General features: G+C 39.0%; 1 protein-coding gene across 1 annotated transcript; it reads left to right on the plus strand.

Moving 5' to 3' along the window:
* The first annotated feature begins 12,775 nt into the window (after positions 1 to 12,775).
* Positions 12,776 to 15,265, plus strand: LOC122591618. The gene is made up of 5 exons (XM_043763878.1): positions 12,776 to 13,216; positions 13,361 to 13,598; positions 13,703 to 14,194; positions 14,937 to 15,112; positions 15,251 to 15,265. The coding sequence occupies exons 1-5, from the start codon at positions 12,776 to 12,778 to the stop codon at positions 15,263 to 15,265; spliced, it is 1,362 nt and encodes a 453-aa protein (XP_043619813.1).
* The last annotated feature ends 3,600 nt before the right edge of the window (positions 15,266 to 18,865 follow it).

Consider the following 18,865-nt stretch of genomic DNA (forward strand, 5'->3'; position numbering starts at 1 on the left):
AAATGTTCCTTTTTGCGATTGAGAGAATATTGCACAAGTTCACCAATATTGCAGAATGTATGTAATTGCAAAGTTGTGAAAATGCTTGTGCAAGGACCTCTATTTATAGTCGAAGATTGAGCATTGGGATCTCAACTTCGACGTACAAATATGGTTGACAGCACACAAAAGTATTGTTAAATAATCCTTTGTGTGTGTGCTAAATAAAGTAAGACAAAAGGTTACTTTATTCAACCACTCTACATCTTTGCACTTTTATCCAGAGACAAGATTATTGTCCGGTTAAAAGGATGTAGTGTAAAAGGTCCTCCTCGTAATCAGTGTAAAGCTTTGTAAGAGCATTTACACTGGAAGATTCTCCAGTTGATTGATCTGGTAGATTGTCAACTGGGCTTCGCTGCCATTGCCAATCTCTGTCTTCCATTTGTTGTCTTCGACTTCAACTGGAAGGTCTTCAGATTCTAGTCTTCAGATCTCAACTGGAGGAAGTCATCAGTTGCTAAAACTGTACAATGCAACTGGACTTCTAATATTTCGGACAATTCTGCATGCTCTCCAGATGTCACTGTAGAGCTCCAGTTTATAGCTTAAACTGGACCTAACAAATTCCCCCTAATTGTCCTGAAATATTGCCAAGTATTTTCAAACTTGTTTCTATACAAGTTTAAGTTTGAAATACTTGAGTTTGATAAAACCTATTAAGTTTCCAAGACATTTTTATAGATCATCAAATGTCTTGGGTTTAGTTTTAATTGTTTGTAGATCTTATCAGATATCTAACTTGTGAGTTACAATCTGGCAACTTGTATATACACACTTTTACAAAGAAGTTACAAGAAAGTAAATAAAATTACAAGCAGATAGTTAGAAGGAAAACTTAAATAGATGGCCCTTCGCCAGTTTTCCTTCTTTTTGCAACTGATGAAATTGGCTGTTTGTCCTCAAGATCAAGGCCTAATCTTTCTTCAATGTTTTCCTTGAACTTGATTAGATTTTGCAATACATATTCCCAGCCCTTTTCAACCTTGTTCTTCCTCTGCCTTCCTTCCAGCAATCTCAACATTTCCACATGCTCTGAATGACCATACTGATGGACATCAGGGTTCTCAGTTGTTCTCTTAGGTCCACCAAAGTATTGTACCTCAACAACAAAATGTTTAGCACCAGGCTTGATCGAAACTTTAACATGAGTGATCTTACCTCTATTGTACCTTCGACGTTGTACATCAGACAAATATGTGCGAGCCTCTGATTCATTAAAGAAAAGGAGATGGATGAGCAGTCATCAGAAAGGGAAGCAGTGTACCAGAACTCGCACAAGTAGTCGTGAAACAGCTTGCTTGGGTTCAGAGAAAAGGCATCGCTGAGGGGAGAAATCCGAAGAAAGGATTGGATTTTCCCAATAAGAGAGTCAGCGGCCTGGTGCCCTTGAAGAGATGCCATTGGTTTATTTGGATTTAATTTAATTAATTTTAAACTAATGGGAGCATCAGTAGCGCGAGAAACATTTTGTGATGGAGTATACTCAGCAGTGAGTAGATTCACATCACGGGAACGAGATGAAGAAGAAGATGATTTAGGAGCCATTTGTGATATTGGATTTAGGGTTTTGGACTTAAAGAAGAAAGAGAGAAAGGGATCTCGAATTGTGAATGATTGGAAGAGTAAATGAAAGGAATTTTGAGTGAAGTAAATGAGAAGGATATTTGGTGGGGGTATATATATAGGTAATAAAATATTACCAAAATATATACGAAAAGACATTTTAGTACCCAAATTTTGAAATAAATTGTAAAAAAAATGATTTTCAGAAATTTTGAGAATTCAAAAACATTTAATACCTCCCATCAAGCATTTAATGCTACGACGGCTGGTATTCCCACTCACCCACTAACTTCATCAATTCCCATAAAAAGTGCAGTAACTTTCAGCAGAAAAGTCTTAACACGTAAGACATGTCAGGTGACGTTTGTGAGTGCGAGATAAGCACTCGAGTAACATCACGTGTCACAAGTATCCACCAAGTAAAACATAACGTTATGAAATCTGGCTGACCACCATTTTAAGACAAGACCAAACTAGCAAACTGCAAAAAAAAAATTTTTTTTTTTTTTTTTTTAGATGTCAGTTTCAACTGATGACTTGTAGTTACATTTTTCAAGGAAAAAATATAACAAATTTTAATTTGAAAAATATTTTGAGTCTTTTCCCCTTAAAAATATGATCCATTTGATCAATGACTAGTCTTTGAGTACATCAAGGTGTTCAATCTCCAACCAATCAAGGATCACCTAGACCATCCTCAACTGGAGGGCCTCTCCAGTTTAATGAGGATTTAACATACCCAGTTCACTGATGAGATGTTTAAAAGTTTTCTCATCAAAAGGTTTTGTAAAAACATCAGCTAGCTTTTTATCAGTGGGGATGAAATGTATTTCAATGTCTCCTTTCATAACATGATCACGAATGAAGTGATACCTGACGTCAATATGCTTTATCTTTGAGTGCATCAGTGGGTTGTGAGATATAGCAATTGCACTGGTGTTGTCACAAAAGATTGGGGTTCTTGTGAATTTCATACCATAATCAAGCAACTGGTTTTTGATCCAGAGAATCTGGGCACAGCAACTGGTCGCAGAAATGTATTCTGCCTCTGCAGTAGACATTGAGACCGAAGTCTGCTTTTTACTGGTCCAACTTACCAGTTTTCCCCCTAGGAAGTGACATCCACCAGTTGTGGATTTTCTATCAATCTTACAACCTGCATAAACCATTAGATCTAACCCTGAACCTTTGGGATACCAAAGACCAAGGCTAGGGCACCCTTTCAGGTACCTGAAAATGCGTTTAACAGCATGCAAATGTGATTCTTTTGGATTAGCCTGAAATCTGGCACATAGACATGTTGCAAACATAATATCTGGTCGACTGGCAGTTAAATACATCAGTGAACCAACCATTCCACGATATTCCTTTTGGTCTACTGGGTTGCCATTTGGGTCAGAGTCCAAATTTATTGGAGCTGAAATAGGTGTGGTTTTTGATGGGATAGAATCATATTTGTATTTTCTTAACAAATCTCTGACATATTTTTCTTGGTTAATAAAAATACCATCCATGGTTTGTTTGATTTGTAAACCTAAGAAAAATGTTAATTCACCCATTAAACTCATCTCATATTCTTGAGACATACTTTTCGAAAACCTTTTACACATTCCATCATCAGTTGACCCAAATATAATGTCATCAACATAGATTTGTACCAACAAGATATTACCTTTTTCTTTCAAGATAAACAAGGTATTATCTATTGCACCTCTTTGAAAACCATTTTTGAGAAGATGTTTAGTTAGAGTGTCATACCAGGCTCTTGGGTCTTGTCGAAGACCATACAAGGCTTTGTTCAGTCTATATACCCAATGAGGATGCTTTTCACTTATGAAACCTGGAGTCTGCGTAACATACACTTCTTCTTCCAACTTGCCATTTAGAAACGCACTTTTTACATCCATCTGGAAGACCTTGAATTGCAAGTGAGCAGCATAAGCCAAGAAAATTCTAATGGCTTCAAGTCTTGCAACTGGAGCAAAAGTTTCATCGAAATCAACACCTTCTGCTTGACAACAACCCTTGGCAACCAATCTTGCTTTGTTCCTTACAACGTTGCCATCTTCATCTATCTTGTTCCGGTAGACCCACCTCGTTCCAATGGGTTCTTTCTTTAACCCTGGAGGACAAGAAACAAGTTCCCAAACGTTGTTCCTTTCGAACTGGTTGAGTTCTTCTTGCATAGCTTCAACCCAGCTTGGATCTGCCAAAGCCTCGTCAATCTTCTTCGGTTCAATCAGTGATAAGAAGGTGACGTTCAAGCATTGATCACTTGTGGCTCTTCTAGTCTGAACCCCACTATCTGGATTGCCAATAATCTGCTCGATGGGATGAGCAGCTGTCCATTTAGTGTATTGACTAGGTTGATATACTACAACATCGGTGCAAGACACCTGACGATCTCCAACAGATGTAGCAACTGAAGGAGGATCAGTCCAAACTACTTCAACTTCATCATCAGTGTCAACTGAAGAGTTAACATGATTATCTTCAAACAAAGGTATATCTTGAAGAACTGGAGAAGTTTGAACTGGTTCTGATGTTGTTGTGGCACGTACATCAGATCCAATTACCAGTTTTTCAGGTAGGTTAAAACTGATAGAGGGATAAAATGAGGTGTCACTGGAGCTCTTCTTTTCCTTAACTGGTTCCAAGACTTGATGTCTGGAAACATCTTCTGGTGCAGTAACTGATTGATGAACTTGATCAGATACACCAAAATCAACTGGGACAACTGAAGATAAATCAAGGGTTGGTCTTTTGTTGATTGTTTCATTTGATTCATCGGATGTGACATGAATTGTCTCATGTACCTTTTGGAGTCTATAATTATAAAATCTATAGGCTTTTTCTTATATCTGAATACCCCACAAAGACACCTTCGTCAGCTTTTGCATCAAACTTTCCCAACTGACTAGAATCGTTTAAGATATAAACTAGACAACCAAATACATGAAAGTATCCAATATTTGGTTTGCGATTCCTGAGGACTTCATAGGCAGTCTTCCTGTGTCTCTTGACATAAACTGACCTGTTTTGGGTGTGACAAGCAGTTGCCACAGCTTCAGCCCAAAAACAGGTGGGAAGACCAGATTCAGATAACATACTTCTGGCAGCTTCAATCAATGTGCGATTCTTTCTTTCAACCACACCATTTTGTTCTGGAGAACGAGCTGACGAGAAGTTTTGAGAAATGCCAGTGTCAGTGCAAAATGTCTCCAATTCTTTATTAATGAATTCTGTACCATTATCACTTCTCAACTGACACACTTTCTTGGTATACTTGAGTTCAATTCTTTTGATGAGAGAGACAATTTCACCAGGTGCATCACTCTTTGATCTGATAAATATCACCCAACAAAATCTGGTGTATTCATCGACCACAACTAAAGTGTATCTCTTGCCAGCTTTAGTTTGAACATTCACTGGACCAAAGAGATCCATATGAAGCATGTGAAGAGGTTCAGTGATACTGAAATTCTGTGTGGTCTTGAAACTGGCTCTTTTATTTTTGCCCATTTCACACCCTGGACATGGCTTCTCCTTTTTAAAGGAAAACAAAGGTATCCCATCCACCAGTTGCTTTCTTGACAACTTGTTGATATTTTTGAAATTAAGGTGGGACAGCCGTTTATGCCACAGCCAGTTGGTGTCCTCATCAGCCTTGACATAGAAACAATGCTCTTTTGGAGCAGGCTCCATGTCCATGATGTACACATTCCCTTTTCTTGGTGCAATCATAACTACCTTCCAATCCTTGTTAAAAACAGTGCCTTGAGCAATATCGAACAGTACCCTATATCCATCATCACAAAGTTGACTGACACTTATCAGGTTATATTTCAAACCATTAACAAATGCAACTTTTGTGAACTGGATCTGCCCATTGTCAACAACACCATATCCTTCAGTTTTCCCACTTCCATCATTACCAAATGTCACGGCCGGTCCATCACAAACAGTGAACTCTTCCAGCAGGGGCTTACATCCGGTCATAGTCCGGCCAGCAGCGCTGTCCAGATACCAAATATTCTTCTTTCGATCGCCCTGCACACCAAAGTAAGTAATTAGTTATTTTTGTGAACCCATCTTTTCTTGATGGGTCCACTAGATTTGTGGTTAGGCCAGAGTTCAGTAAGTTGTTTATGGTTATCTCTTTCCAATGCCTCATTTTTCAAGATCAAATTTTAGTTTTTGGTTATCTCTTTCCAATGCCTCATTTTTCAAATCTGACTCTTTAAGAGCCAACTGGACACTTTGCAAATCATTTATTTGACCTTTCATGTTGTTAAATTCAACCAAAACTGTTTCCATGTATCTTTCACAGTCAGTTCTCATGGTTTCAACAAATAACAAGTCATCATTCAATGATTCAGCAATATCCAGTTTTAGTTCTGAATCTAACTCGACATCGTAATCCCTTACCTTCTTTAAAATGATGTCAACCCATCTTCCAGAAACAATATCATCTTTCACCACTGGTTGCTGATTTTCTAATGCCATGAAACACACATCTCTAATCTCTTCTTCATCATCAGATGAGTGATCAGAGAGTTCCCATTTCCCTTCAGTTTGAGCCATCATGCACTTGTTCTTTTCTTTCTCTTTTTCTTGTTCAAGTGACATGAGAGCAATCTGGGCCTTAAGTTTCTTGTATTTGGCCTTATAATCATCAGTTTTAACAAAATTTGGGACAATAGGACCAGTTTGGTTGTTCATCTGACTAGATCTGTATTCCTTCATGAAATGACCTTTCTTACCACATTTGTAGCGGGTAAGATTAGCCTTATCCAGAGAAATTGAACTGAAAGCATTATTGGACCCATTAAATCGATTAGATTTATGCTTGAACCTATTAAAGGTTTTAGCAATCATGGCTACCAGATCATCATCGTCAGTTTCCTCACAACCATTACTTAGATTTGTGGTTAGGTCAGAGTTCAGTAAGTTGTTTAACATTTCCTTCATAGAATGTAACTGGACATTCTCAGTAGACATTAAAGCAGCACAAGGTTGCCCAATAAAGTTGGCAGCCTTGGAACTCTGAGCATGGTTTAAAGCATCTTGCTCAGCCAATATTCTTGCAGCATCATTATCTTCAGTGAATCTGAAGGCTCCATAAAGGGAAGCAAGAGTATGGTTGTGCAAGGTCTTACCTTGTCTTAAGACAAGAACCATGTGTACCCATTTGGATGGCAAAACATCACAGAATTTTTCAAGAAGAATATCCTTATCCTTCTCCACTCCCAAGCCTCTAAGTTGATTAATTAGGCTAGTAAATCTGGTATAAGTACTAGTTAAGCTTTCTTTGGGAAGAGCAAAGAAGGATTCATACTTCTTGTTAAGAGCAACCATTCTAGTGACAATGGTGTCATTTCCTCCTTCAAACTGGAGAACTAATTCATCCCACATAGATTTTGCACTAGGAAATAGCACAAGTGTTGGAATTAGTTCCTCGGGAATAGCAGCAAGGATCATGTTTTTCAGTCTGGTATCAAGATCAACCAGTCTGCGATCCTCATCTGACCAATGTTCCTCAGATTTTTCCCTGGTGCCTCTTCTCCCAGTAGGGTCGAGAAGAGGGCTAACACCACTGGACATGGGTATATATGGTCCATCCTTAAGGATTTTCAACATATACCTCTCTATCCCACCAAAATGCAAGAGCATTCTAGCCTTCCATGTACCAAATGTCTCACCATTCCCATCGAATTTGGGAACAGAAGTGTTGGAGTAATGTACATGAACATGGTTAGCTCCAGGAGTAGGAGGAGGAGGGTTAGTATTTAAAGGAGTTGTAACATTAGGATTAGATTCATTTGGACCAGAACCATTCTCACCTTCAGCAGCCATCGAAGCAGACCTAGGTTATAGAATTGAAACAATTCAACCTGCCTGCTCTGATACCACTTGTAAGTCCCAACTATTACTAGATGGGTCCTGAAGACACCTCTATGTCATGGTGAGTGAACTTTGCAACACAATCAATTAATCTGGATATGACCAGTTTAAATTGATTGTGTACCAGGTTAACTGGAGTTAATATATTAAGGTAACAGAATGTGTAAGTCAATGCAATGCAATAATATAAATGGCAAGTATATAAATTGGTGAGACAATATGTAATTTTCAAGTGTATTTTATTTACTAATTGTTTAAATAAAATACAAGGTTGTTGCGGAACCAAGATAATACAAGAATGTAAATATCCTAACAACCCATGAAATACAATTGATCTAAACTTGGAAATTCTCCTAAACAATCGAAACACTTAAAGTTGTGAAATGTTCCTTTTTGCGATTGAGAGAATATTGCACAAGTTCACCAATATTGCAGAATGTATGTAATTGCAAAGTTGTGAAAATGCTTGTGCAAGGACCTCTATTTATAGTCGAAGATTGAGCATTGGGATCTCAACTTCGACGTACAAATATGGTTGACAGCACACAAAAGTATTGTTAAATAATCCTTTGTGTGTGCTAAATAAAGTAAGACAAAAGGTTACTTTATTCAACCACTCTACATCTTTGCACTATTATCCAGTGACAAGATTATTGTCCGGTTAAAAGGATGTAGTGTAAAAGGTTCTCCTCGTAATCAGTGTAAAGCTTTGTAAGAGCATTTACACTAGAAGATTCTCCAGTTGATTGATCTGGTAGATTGTCAACTGGGCTTCGCTGCCATTGCCAATCTCTGTCTTCCATTTGTTGTCTTCGACTTCAACTGGAAGGTCTTCAGATTCTAGTCTTCAGATCTCAACTAGAGGAAGTCATCAGTTGCTAAAACTGTACAATGCAACTGGACTTCTAATATTTCGGACAATTTTGCATGCTCTCCAGATGTTGCTGGAGAGCTCCAGTTTATAGCTTAAACTGGACCTAACATTAGATATAGTTTGTTTCTCATCAGGTGGCCCAGGCGCAAGCATGCCTTGCGTTTGCGCCATTGGCAGAGGGCTCTTCGTGTTTATGGCGCCCATCGTACATACCACTCCTGGGGAGATATTCCGGTATCCTAGTGAGGCCATGTTCCCTATGTCTGCCGGTCCGAGTTTTTGAATTCGGATGTACAGACCAAGGGTACCCTGCTTACTCGGGCTCTAATCTCCTCGCACCGGTGTGCGACTCTCAGTTGGCCATTTTTGTGCCTCTGGTGTTTTTCCAACCACTAGCATCATATCAATACGTGTGGTACCCGGTATTTCAGACATACGTAGGCTCTCGTGATGTCGTTCGCTGATCTCTTGCTTGTTTTGAGGCGAGCGCGATCTTCTCATCTCCTCTGGCCCTATCAGGCGGCGTATTGTCGGTTCAGCCGTTGTTGCTGATTATTGCGATAGTGGGTGGGTGCCGCGGAGAAACAGTTTGTGCGTCCCACGGATGGCGCCAATTTGTTTGATCAAATAATCGCACTATGGCTCAACTGGAGGTGTGAATTGGGTTGTTGGTGTTTGTCGGCGATTCCCTTACGGTCAGAGGGTTAGAGGGACCGCTTTACGCCGGATATTGTGTGTCTAAGTCGATTCGATCGACTTAGGGTTTAGGGGTTTTATTTAGGGTTTATTCGGAGGTCGAATAAACTATGTGTGAGGATTTTTGTATGTTGTGTATGATGATGTGTCGTGAGGCATCCTCCCCTATTTATATAGAGGGTAGATAATTGATCGACGTCGAAGTATCAATAAAAAATAAACCTAAATACCTTATACTAGATAGGGTAAGTGGGTATCGTTCTTACGAGGAGCGTCTGTGATTATAGTCAAGTTTTAACAATTTTCGCTTGGTTTTAAAAATAATAAGAAAAACTAACATTAATTAACTAAATAGCTAGACTTAAATTAATAAAACAAGACAAAATTAAAAAGAGAACTTGTAAACAATAATAAAAAAAAATGCATCCCTCCCGAATCCCAAAAGTAGTATAATTTACTTAATAAACTTTACCAAGTATTTATTCTAAATTACATAGACATAATTTTATTACTTGACAAGAACAGAATTGGGCACAACCTATGTTAATTATATGACCTGTCTTAATCCCTAAACTAGGTGGACTCGGCACAAATCATTAACTCGCAATAAGTTGTCTTACGAAAATTCAAATCAAATAATAGTGAATAAAATACTCAATCAGTCATATGAATTATAATATAAAAAAACAATGTTTACGCAACTGAACGTAAAGTTCATTAAATAAAATTAACTAACAATTGTTCATCAAGAGAGATAGCAAAAACGTTATCCTTCCATCGGCTGCATCTTCCGTTCGTTTCTTCTCTTCGCTTCTGCCATTCGTCCGCAGCCTCCAAAAGGAGTTTGTCGAACTTCAAAACCCCACCAATTTAATTGTTGTCGTCGACCCCTCAATATTAATGAGAAGCTCCCTCAAAATATATATAGCTGCTCAATATTAATGATCCTCCAAGATTAATGATAAGCCCACGTGAGAGGTTTTTAGTTTCTAACCGCCATAATACCAAAACAAAACGAGAATTGAAGTTGGGCCCCTCTTTTGTTTAATGATCCATCTAAAATCAAAGAGAATGAATGTGGGCTGGTGGATTAGTCGCGGCCCAAATGACAAAAATTTATCCATCATTAAAGTCTTGTGGAATTTCTGTTGTTGACTTGTTTCTCAGCATGAGCACAACAAATAAATATACATCTTCCAATCACATTCCAGCTAGGTACTCTCACTTGATCATCATTTTGAACCATATTTTATCAATTTAAATTCAAACGTGAAATTTATAAAACATATATCAAAGTAAGTCTATTTTAATATAAAATTAATTTATATAATTATTATTAGGCCATTTAATATATATCTAATTATGACTTATCAAACCTTCCCAACTTAAAGTTTGTTTGCCCTCACGCAAATTAAACTTTGAAAATTAATTATCCTTTAGGTACCCAAATATGAAAAACATGACAATTAACAAAAAGAAGCTAAACCATTTAGCTGAAAAACAATTTGCTATGGTTAGGCAGTTTTAATCTTAAATGAAAACTGAAATGTTTTTCAATACTCAAATGATTCTCAAGCCTTGATAAGAACACGACTAAGCACCACTCAAATGAAACGAAACATATCTCACTATCACACTCCAACTGACAAACTATTGGGTTGTATAATGAATAATCACTCAACGCCTAGTCGTGATGCATACTATTTTACCATAGGCTTGTTCTAGAATCAAATCTTCACCGACATGGCGTAAGCACCAAGTACAACCATCCGAAGAGGACTTTTAAAGGGTTGTAATGTTGTGAAAGAGTCATTAAAAATAAAAGGTATGGAATTTCTGGGAAATTGTTGTAAAATGTAAAATAAAATAGAAATCAAAACTTAAAAACATAGTCTAGTCCAACACAACCCGTGTCATTAGTTGTCATATTCCCAACTAACCCAATAAGAAGTTATCCTGACAATACAACTCAACAGGCCGATAAAAACCAACACCATTGTGGTGTATTACATTCAAGATGATTTAAACAACCATAACATACCATTGTTGGCTTTAACAATTGTACCAACTCCAAATGTGAAGAATATTAACACTATAGAACCTTTGTTGGTTTAATACAAATGTACCAACACAAAATTGACTTGACATAAATGTAGAAATACCAATTTTGCACATCAAGTTTAAAGCTCGATTTTGCACATCAAGTTTTTGGCGCCGCTGCCAGGGATTGTGTGCCGATTTAGTTGTTAATTTAGTAGTTTGATCCTTCCTCACGCGTGAGGAAGTTGTTTGCTTTAATAATTTAGCTTTTTCTTTGTTTATCACAGGTGCATTTGATGTTGGTGTTAGTTGTGTTTTGCAGGATTATTTCTAGTTGATGAACTTGCGTTCTTCGGGGTTACCTTTGCATAGTCCTTTGAGAACTCCACCAAGACGCAGGATTAATTTCGAAGCACCACCACCGTATTCACCTATAGCTTTACCCACCGTATTCACCGAATTCTTTAATCTTGCACTTATTAAAAAAGAGATGGGTGACGAAAGACCGAGAGATCCAAATGACATCCGGTATGGTGACCGACCCCGAACTATTCCTACGGCTTGTGGTTCCGCTATTAGAACACCGGGTGTTGATCAAAATTTCAACTTGAAGCCAAATCATCTTAAGAGCATCGAAGGGCAGAAATTTGATGGAAAGAAGAAATGGGATCGATATAAGCACTTGGAGAGATTTGAGAAGTTAGCACGGCTCTACCAATATGGCCAAAATCAAATGAATGCCATGAAGCTTGAGACTTTTCCCATTACTCTAACCGGAGAAGCCGAAGATTGGTTTATGATCTTTCCAAGAATTCGATTACTACTTGGGATCAACTCAAAGAAGCGTTTATCGGTGATTTTTACTCGGTTAGAACTCAAAGGCAATTGGAAAATTTGATTAGATCCTTTTTGCAAGTAGATGGGGAAGATGTTGTTGATGCATGGATCTGATTTAAAGAAATGTTGAGAAATTGTCCGGGACATGAATTAACCAAGGAAAAGTATGTAGAGTTGTTCTTTGATGGTTTGAATAAGGCGTCCAAAAGAGAGATGGGGTATGCATTTGGTGGAAGTTTCAGCAAGATTACTCCAAATGAAGGTTATGACATCTTGGAAGCTATGGAGAAGAATAATGCAGTTATGGATGATAAGAGGTTTTTGAAGAATGAGAGTAGATTAACCAAAGGAGCTAAGGAAGGTAAAGTTGCAAGAGCCGAAGGTAGTAACAACTCTAATGTCATTGACGAGATTCAGGCCTTATCTGCTCGTATGGATAAGGGATTTGCAGCTCACGAGTCTCGGTTTGGTTATCTTGAAAGGGATGTGAAAGTTCTTGCTGATGGATGTGATCATTGTGGAGATACACATTATTCTGAAGATTGTCCCAACCAGGGACCTGAAGATGTAAACTACATTTAGAATCAGCAACAAGGAGGTTTTCAGCGAAACACCGGTTTTCAGAACCGGTCATCAGGTAGTAACTCCTATAACTCTTCTTTTCCTGCTAATACTACTCGTTTTTCAGGTAACAAGTGGGAAAGGAACAACTATCAAAATCAACTACAGCAGTAGGAGACTCAACAAAGTCAAGGATCAAGTTCTTCTACTTCTACTCCTGATCCTAATGCCGAGTTGAGAGAGATGATGAACCAAATGATGAGCAATCAGATTGAGACCAACCAAAGCATTCAGAATATAAGAGAGGATACTAAGGAGTTGAGTGAGAGGTTGGATAGGATCAATGGCAAAATGGAGATGAATGCAAAGAATCAGAGCATCAACTTCAAGGATCTTGAAAGTAGGATGGCTGCTATAACTAGGCCTCATGGTGCTTTACCTAGTAACACTCAGCAGAATCCAAAGCAGAATCAAGGGTCGAATAATGGTCAGAAGTACACTCCACCTACAGTTCGTCAGGAGCAAGCAAAGGCCATTACAACCAGAACAGGTAGATCCTATGACCCTCCTCCTAATCCTAATGTTATTGTTTCAGATGTGCAGGATACAGGTGATAATGATGAAGCTGAAGTTAATGAAGAAATTGAGATGGAAGATAGTTCGACTGTAAAGACTCCGGTTACTCCACCGAAACCAGCTGTGATACCCGAGGCTAAGCCATACAAGCCTAAGGTTCCATTTCCACAGCGGTTCAGAATGGCTAAGCTAAAGGAACAGTATGATAAATTTGTTAATATGATTAAAAATGTTCACATTAATGTTCCTTTAATTGATTTGATCCAGGGAATGCCAAATTATGCAAAGTTTATCAAAGAACTTGTGACGGATAAAGGAAAGATGGATGAGGTGAAGGTCGCTTATCTTAATGCCGAGTGTTCTGCTATCTTGCAGAACCAACAGATTCCACCTAAGCTTGAGGATCCAGGGAGTTTCCTTATCACTTGTTCTATTCGCTCTTTAACTTGTAAGGCACTTGCCGATTTAGGTGCTAGCATTAACTTGAAGCCTTACTCGGTTTGGAGTAAGTTGGCATCTGGAATTTTGAGACCTACCCGTATGAGTATAAGATTAGCTGACCATTCTTTTCAGTATCCCATTGGGATTGCTGAAAACATGACTGTACAGGTAGGGCATATTGTCTTGTTGATTTTGTGATCCTCGAAATGGAGGAAGATACTAAGGTACCCCTAATTTTACGTAGACCATTCTTTAATACCGCGGATACTATCATCCGGGTGAAAGATAAGGAGAATTCTTTTGGTGTGGGTACGGATAGGATTGTTTTCAATGTTGAAAGATCTATTAAGCATTCTTACTCTACCGATGAGTCTTGTTTCAAGATAGATGTCATTGATGATGCTTTGGATCAGGAATTTGAGGAATTCATTGAGACTGAGGTAGATGAAGAGCTCACTCGCCTAGGAGATGGAGATATAGATGATGAGTTGTTTGCAGAGGTTATGGCACTAAGTTTGGATGAGACACCTCCAGAGGATGAGAACTTTGAAAGAGTTGTTGCTGATGGAAGCTCAAGGGTACCGAATTCTGTTGATGTACCCCCTACTGATGTAGAGCTTAAGCCATTGCCTGCGCACTTGGAGTATGTTTACTTGGCAGGTAGATCCTCTTTACCCGTAGTTATCTCTTCTTTCTCTCAAGTGAAGAGAAAGGACTTCTTTTGGCCGTACTTAAAGCTCATAAGCGGGCTTTTGCTTGGAAGACTACCGTCATTCCAGGTATTAGTCCTGATTTTTGCCAACATAAAATAGATTTTGTTGATGATGTGAAGCCCGTTGTCCAGAGACAAAGGAGGCTTAATCCTATCATGAAAGAGGTAGTTAAGAAATAAGTCATTAAGTTGTTAGATGCAGGGATCATTTTCCCTATTGCCGATAGTTCTTGGGTAAGTTCGGTCCATTGTGTGCCCAAAAAAGGGGGCATGACCGTTGTTGAAAATGAGAATAAGGAACTCTTGACCACTAGAACTGTCACGGGTTGGCGTGTTTGTATTGATTACCGTAAGCTTAATGATGCCACCCGTAAGGATCACTTTCCTTTACCTTTCATTGATCAAATGTTGAAAAGACTTGCAGGCAATGAATATTTTTGTTTCTTGGACGGGTTCTCCGGGTACTTCCAAATACCCATCGATCCAAAAGACCAAGAAAAGACCACTTTCACATGCCCATTTAGTACTTTTGCTTATGGCGAATGCCGTTTGGTTTGTGTAATGCCCCGGGCACATTTCAAAGCTGCATGATTGTTATTTTCCAAGACATGCTTGAGACCTCAATGGAGGTTTTCATGGATGATTTCTCGGTTTTTGGGGATTCTTTTCGGTCTTGCTTGCATAACTTAGATAAGATGTTGACACGGCGTGAAAGGACACACCTTGTTTTGAATTGGGAAAAGTGTCATTTCATGGTGACCGAGGGTATTGTGATGGGGCACAAAGTGTCAAAGGCCGGGATAGAAGTTGATAGGGCTAAGATTGATGTTATAGCCAAGCTACCCCCGCCTTCCAATGTGAAAGGGGTAAGATGTTTTCTTGGACATGCTGGTTTTTACTGTAGATTTATTAAGGATTTCTCTAAGATTACTCGTCCGATGACCCACTTGTTGGAGAAGGACGTCCCTTTTGTGTTTGATGATGCTTGTTTGAGTGCTTTTCAGGTATTAAAGGAGTAGCTGACTAATTCTCCCATCATGGTTGGTCCGGATTGGAATTTGCCGGTTGAATTAATGTGTGATGCAAATGACTATGCCGTAGGAGCGGTGCTTAGGCAAAGGGTTGATAAGCATTTCAAGCCAATCTACTTTGCTAGTAAAACCTTGAACCCAGCTCAGCAAAATTACACCACAACTGAGAAGGAGTTGTTTGCTGTTGTTTATGCATTTGATAAATTTAGATCATATTTAGTATTGAGTAAAATTGTTGTGTTTACTGACCATTCGGCCCTAAAGTACTTGTTCTCGAAACAAGATGCGAAGCCTAGACTTATCCGTTGGATTTTGTTATTGCAAGAATTTGACATAGAAATTAAGGATAAGAAAGGGGCCGAAAATTTGGCTGCCGACCAGGGAGGAACTTGAAGATTTGACATAGAATTTGAGTCGTCTAGAGGATCCTCACAGGGAGGAACTTCAAGAGGGGGAGATTAATGATCGTTTCCCCGATGAGTCGGTTAATGTTATTTATAATACTAATGATGGTCCTTGATTTGCAGATATAGCTAATTATTTGGTTGCAGGAGAGATACCAGATGATTTCTCGAAACAACAAAAGAAGAAGCTCAAGACCGATGCTAGGCACCACTTTTGGGAGTCACCATATTTGTTTCGTATTTGTGCAGATGGCATGGTGAGGAGACGTGTAGCTGAAGCTGAAATTAGGGAGATTTTGGATCCTTGTCACTACGGGCCAACTGGAGGTCACTATGGTCCTCAAGTTACTAGTAAGAAAGTGTATGATGCAGGTTTCTATTGGCCTACAATTTTTCAAGAGGCCCGGACTTTGGTAGAAACTTGTGACATTTGCCAACGACAAGGGAACATCACTAGACAACACGAAATGCCTTAACAAGGAATCCATGTATGTGAAGTTTTTGACATTTGGGGTATAGACTTCATGGAACCGTTCCCACCGTCTAACAAGTTTCAGTATATTTTAGTTGTTGTTGACTACGTGTCTAAGTGGGCTGAAGCTAAGGCTTTGCCTACAAACGATGCAAGAGTAGTCATTGATTTTTTGAAATATTTCTCTCGTTTTGGTTGTCCTAGGGCCCTAATTAGTGACCGTGGTACCCATTTTGAAAATCATCAACTAGCTAAGGTTCTAAAAAGATATGGTGTTTGTCACTACTTTTCGACTTTTTATCAACCACAGACCAGTGGTCAAGTAGAAAACACCAACAGGGCTTTGAAAAGGATTTTGGAAAAAACAGTTGGGGATAACCCCAAGGTTTGGTCAAAGAAGTTAGATGACGCCTTGTGGGCATTTAGGATGGCTTTTAAGACGCCGATTGGCACCACGCCATACCGGTTGCTCTACGGTAAGACTTGTCATTTACCGGTTGAATTAGAGCATAAGGCGTATTGGGCATTGAGAAACATGAACCTGGATATGATGGAGGCCGGTGAATTTAGGATGTTGCAACTTCATGAGCTCAATGAGCTTAGGTTGGGTGCATATGAGAACTCTAGGATTTATAAAGAGAAAACCAAAGTTTACCATTACAAAATGATCTGTAGGAAGGAGTTTAAGGTTGGAGCAAAAGTTGTTATTTTTGTCAAAGTTTAAAATCAAACAACCTAAGTTGACTTCTAGATGGATAGGACCTTTTGTGATTAAGCATGTGTATCCGTCCGGCTATGTTGAGCTGTTTAAAAGAAATGGAGACGGATCTTTTATTGTGAATGGCCATAGGTTGAAGTTGTACTTGGAAGAAGACCAAGAGGAGGGGATGGTTGAGGAAGTCCCCATTTTTTAACCCGAAGCTTGAAAGATGGTCGAGTCTAGCTCATAACTCGTAAATAAATTAAGCTCTTCTCGGGAGGCAACCCGTGTCTAATTTTGTTGCTTTGTATTTCATATTGTTAGTTAGCTTTTGATTTTGTATTGTCAAGAAAGTGCAAGTTCAGGTTTGGTGTGAAGCGGATTGAGATAAGTTTGGATTGAAACTAGGCAAAAAAAAATTCTGAAAACGTCCCCCACTGCGCTGCAGTGGGGGTGGAGAGTTCAACTGCGACGCATCCATTTCTTTCGTAAATTTTTTGGTTAAAAATCCCACTGCGGCGCAACCCATTTTCTCGGCATTCCAAATGCTTTAAACCTCATTGCGCCGCAGTGAGGGAGGTCGAAACCCACTGCGTCGCAGTGGGTGGGTTGACAAGTCAACAGGGGGAGCGGGTTAAGAGCCAATCAAAAAAGGGAAAGTTTATTTCTTATCTTCATAAAAAAAAGAAGAAAACCTCTTTCATACTTATCTCTTAAAAACCGAACGGTTCCTCTTCAAAAACTAAGAGCTCCGATTTTCACCTCAAATTCACCACAAATCTTGTATTTTTCTTCTTCTATTATCTCAAATTATCTATCATTACCATTATCATGGGAAAGAATGTAAGTTTTCTTGTATATTTTCTTTTTAATTCCTTAATTTTGATTTCCTGATTATTAGGGTTTAATTGCCAAATTGGTTGGTGGGTTTTGTGGGTAGTGTGTTATGGAAGCTAATGTAATGTTCAATTTCACGATTCAAACACTTGTTCGTCCGAATTTAAGTCGAAATTAAACTTAGGGTTTTGAAAATTTAGGGTTTTTTGATGAACAAGTGTGGGGGGTAATCAAAGTGTGATTATATAGTAATTGTTGCTTAATATAATTGTTAGAATGATTAATTACCCCGATTAGTTTGCTTAAATTCGTGAATTAGTTGAAGAAGTTGCCCAGATATTCAAACCATTGCGCCGCAGTGGTGGTGGGTCTTGGCCACTGCGCCGCAGTGGCTTGCTCGTGACCTGCACATGCCTTTGACCTCACTGCGCCGCAGTGAGGGAATGCCAAGTCCCACTGTGACGCAGTGGGAAGTCTCGTCCCATATTGTTCCCATGTCTCACTGCGCCGCAATGGGGCACTTCTCCTGCCGAAATTGAATAGTTTGCTTGATATGAGTTCGGCTTAGCATTCTTCGTTTAATATGATTGTTTGTTTATGTTTTGTGATTGTAGGATGCTTCTGGAGCTGACAAAAGGAAGAACCCAGAAGTGGGTCAATCTAGTGAGACCGCCGAGGTTCCCGCTAACACACAAAAACAACAACCGGAACCCCCAGCTCTCAAGTTTTGGCCGGGGCAACTTAACGAGAAACACACTTGGCTAGAGTTCAGAGGAGTGAAACAACCTCATAAAAACACGTATCTCAATAGGTTGTTTTCGTTTCACAAACAGGTTGTCTGTCCACCGAGGTATCTTCATTACATCGTTGCTCGATTATATGGTGTTGAGAGTGATATCAACAGGTGGTTCAGTATTCAGGTTCCGATTGGTGATAGGGTAGTCCACTCTGATATGTGGCAAAACATTCTTCTTAATAGGGAACCGGTGTATAGGGAGCTGTGCTTAGAGTTCTATTCGACTCTGAAATTGTCGAAGGAACTAAATAAGGTTAAAGATATTTTTGAAGAAAGATGTGTCTCATTTTATTGTGGGGGCACTCAAAGGAGGATTTCTATAGCACAGTTCGGGTTTTATTGTGGGTTGTATTCGAGTGAGGAGTTGGCTAATCCTGAG

Source organism: Erigeron canadensis, chromosome 3 (assembly GCF_010389155.1).
Source record: "Erigeron canadensis isolate Cc75 chromosome 3, C_canadensis_v1, whole genome shotgun sequence".
NCBI lineage: Eukaryota > Viridiplantae > Streptophyta > Magnoliopsida > Asterales > Asteraceae > Erigeron > Erigeron canadensis.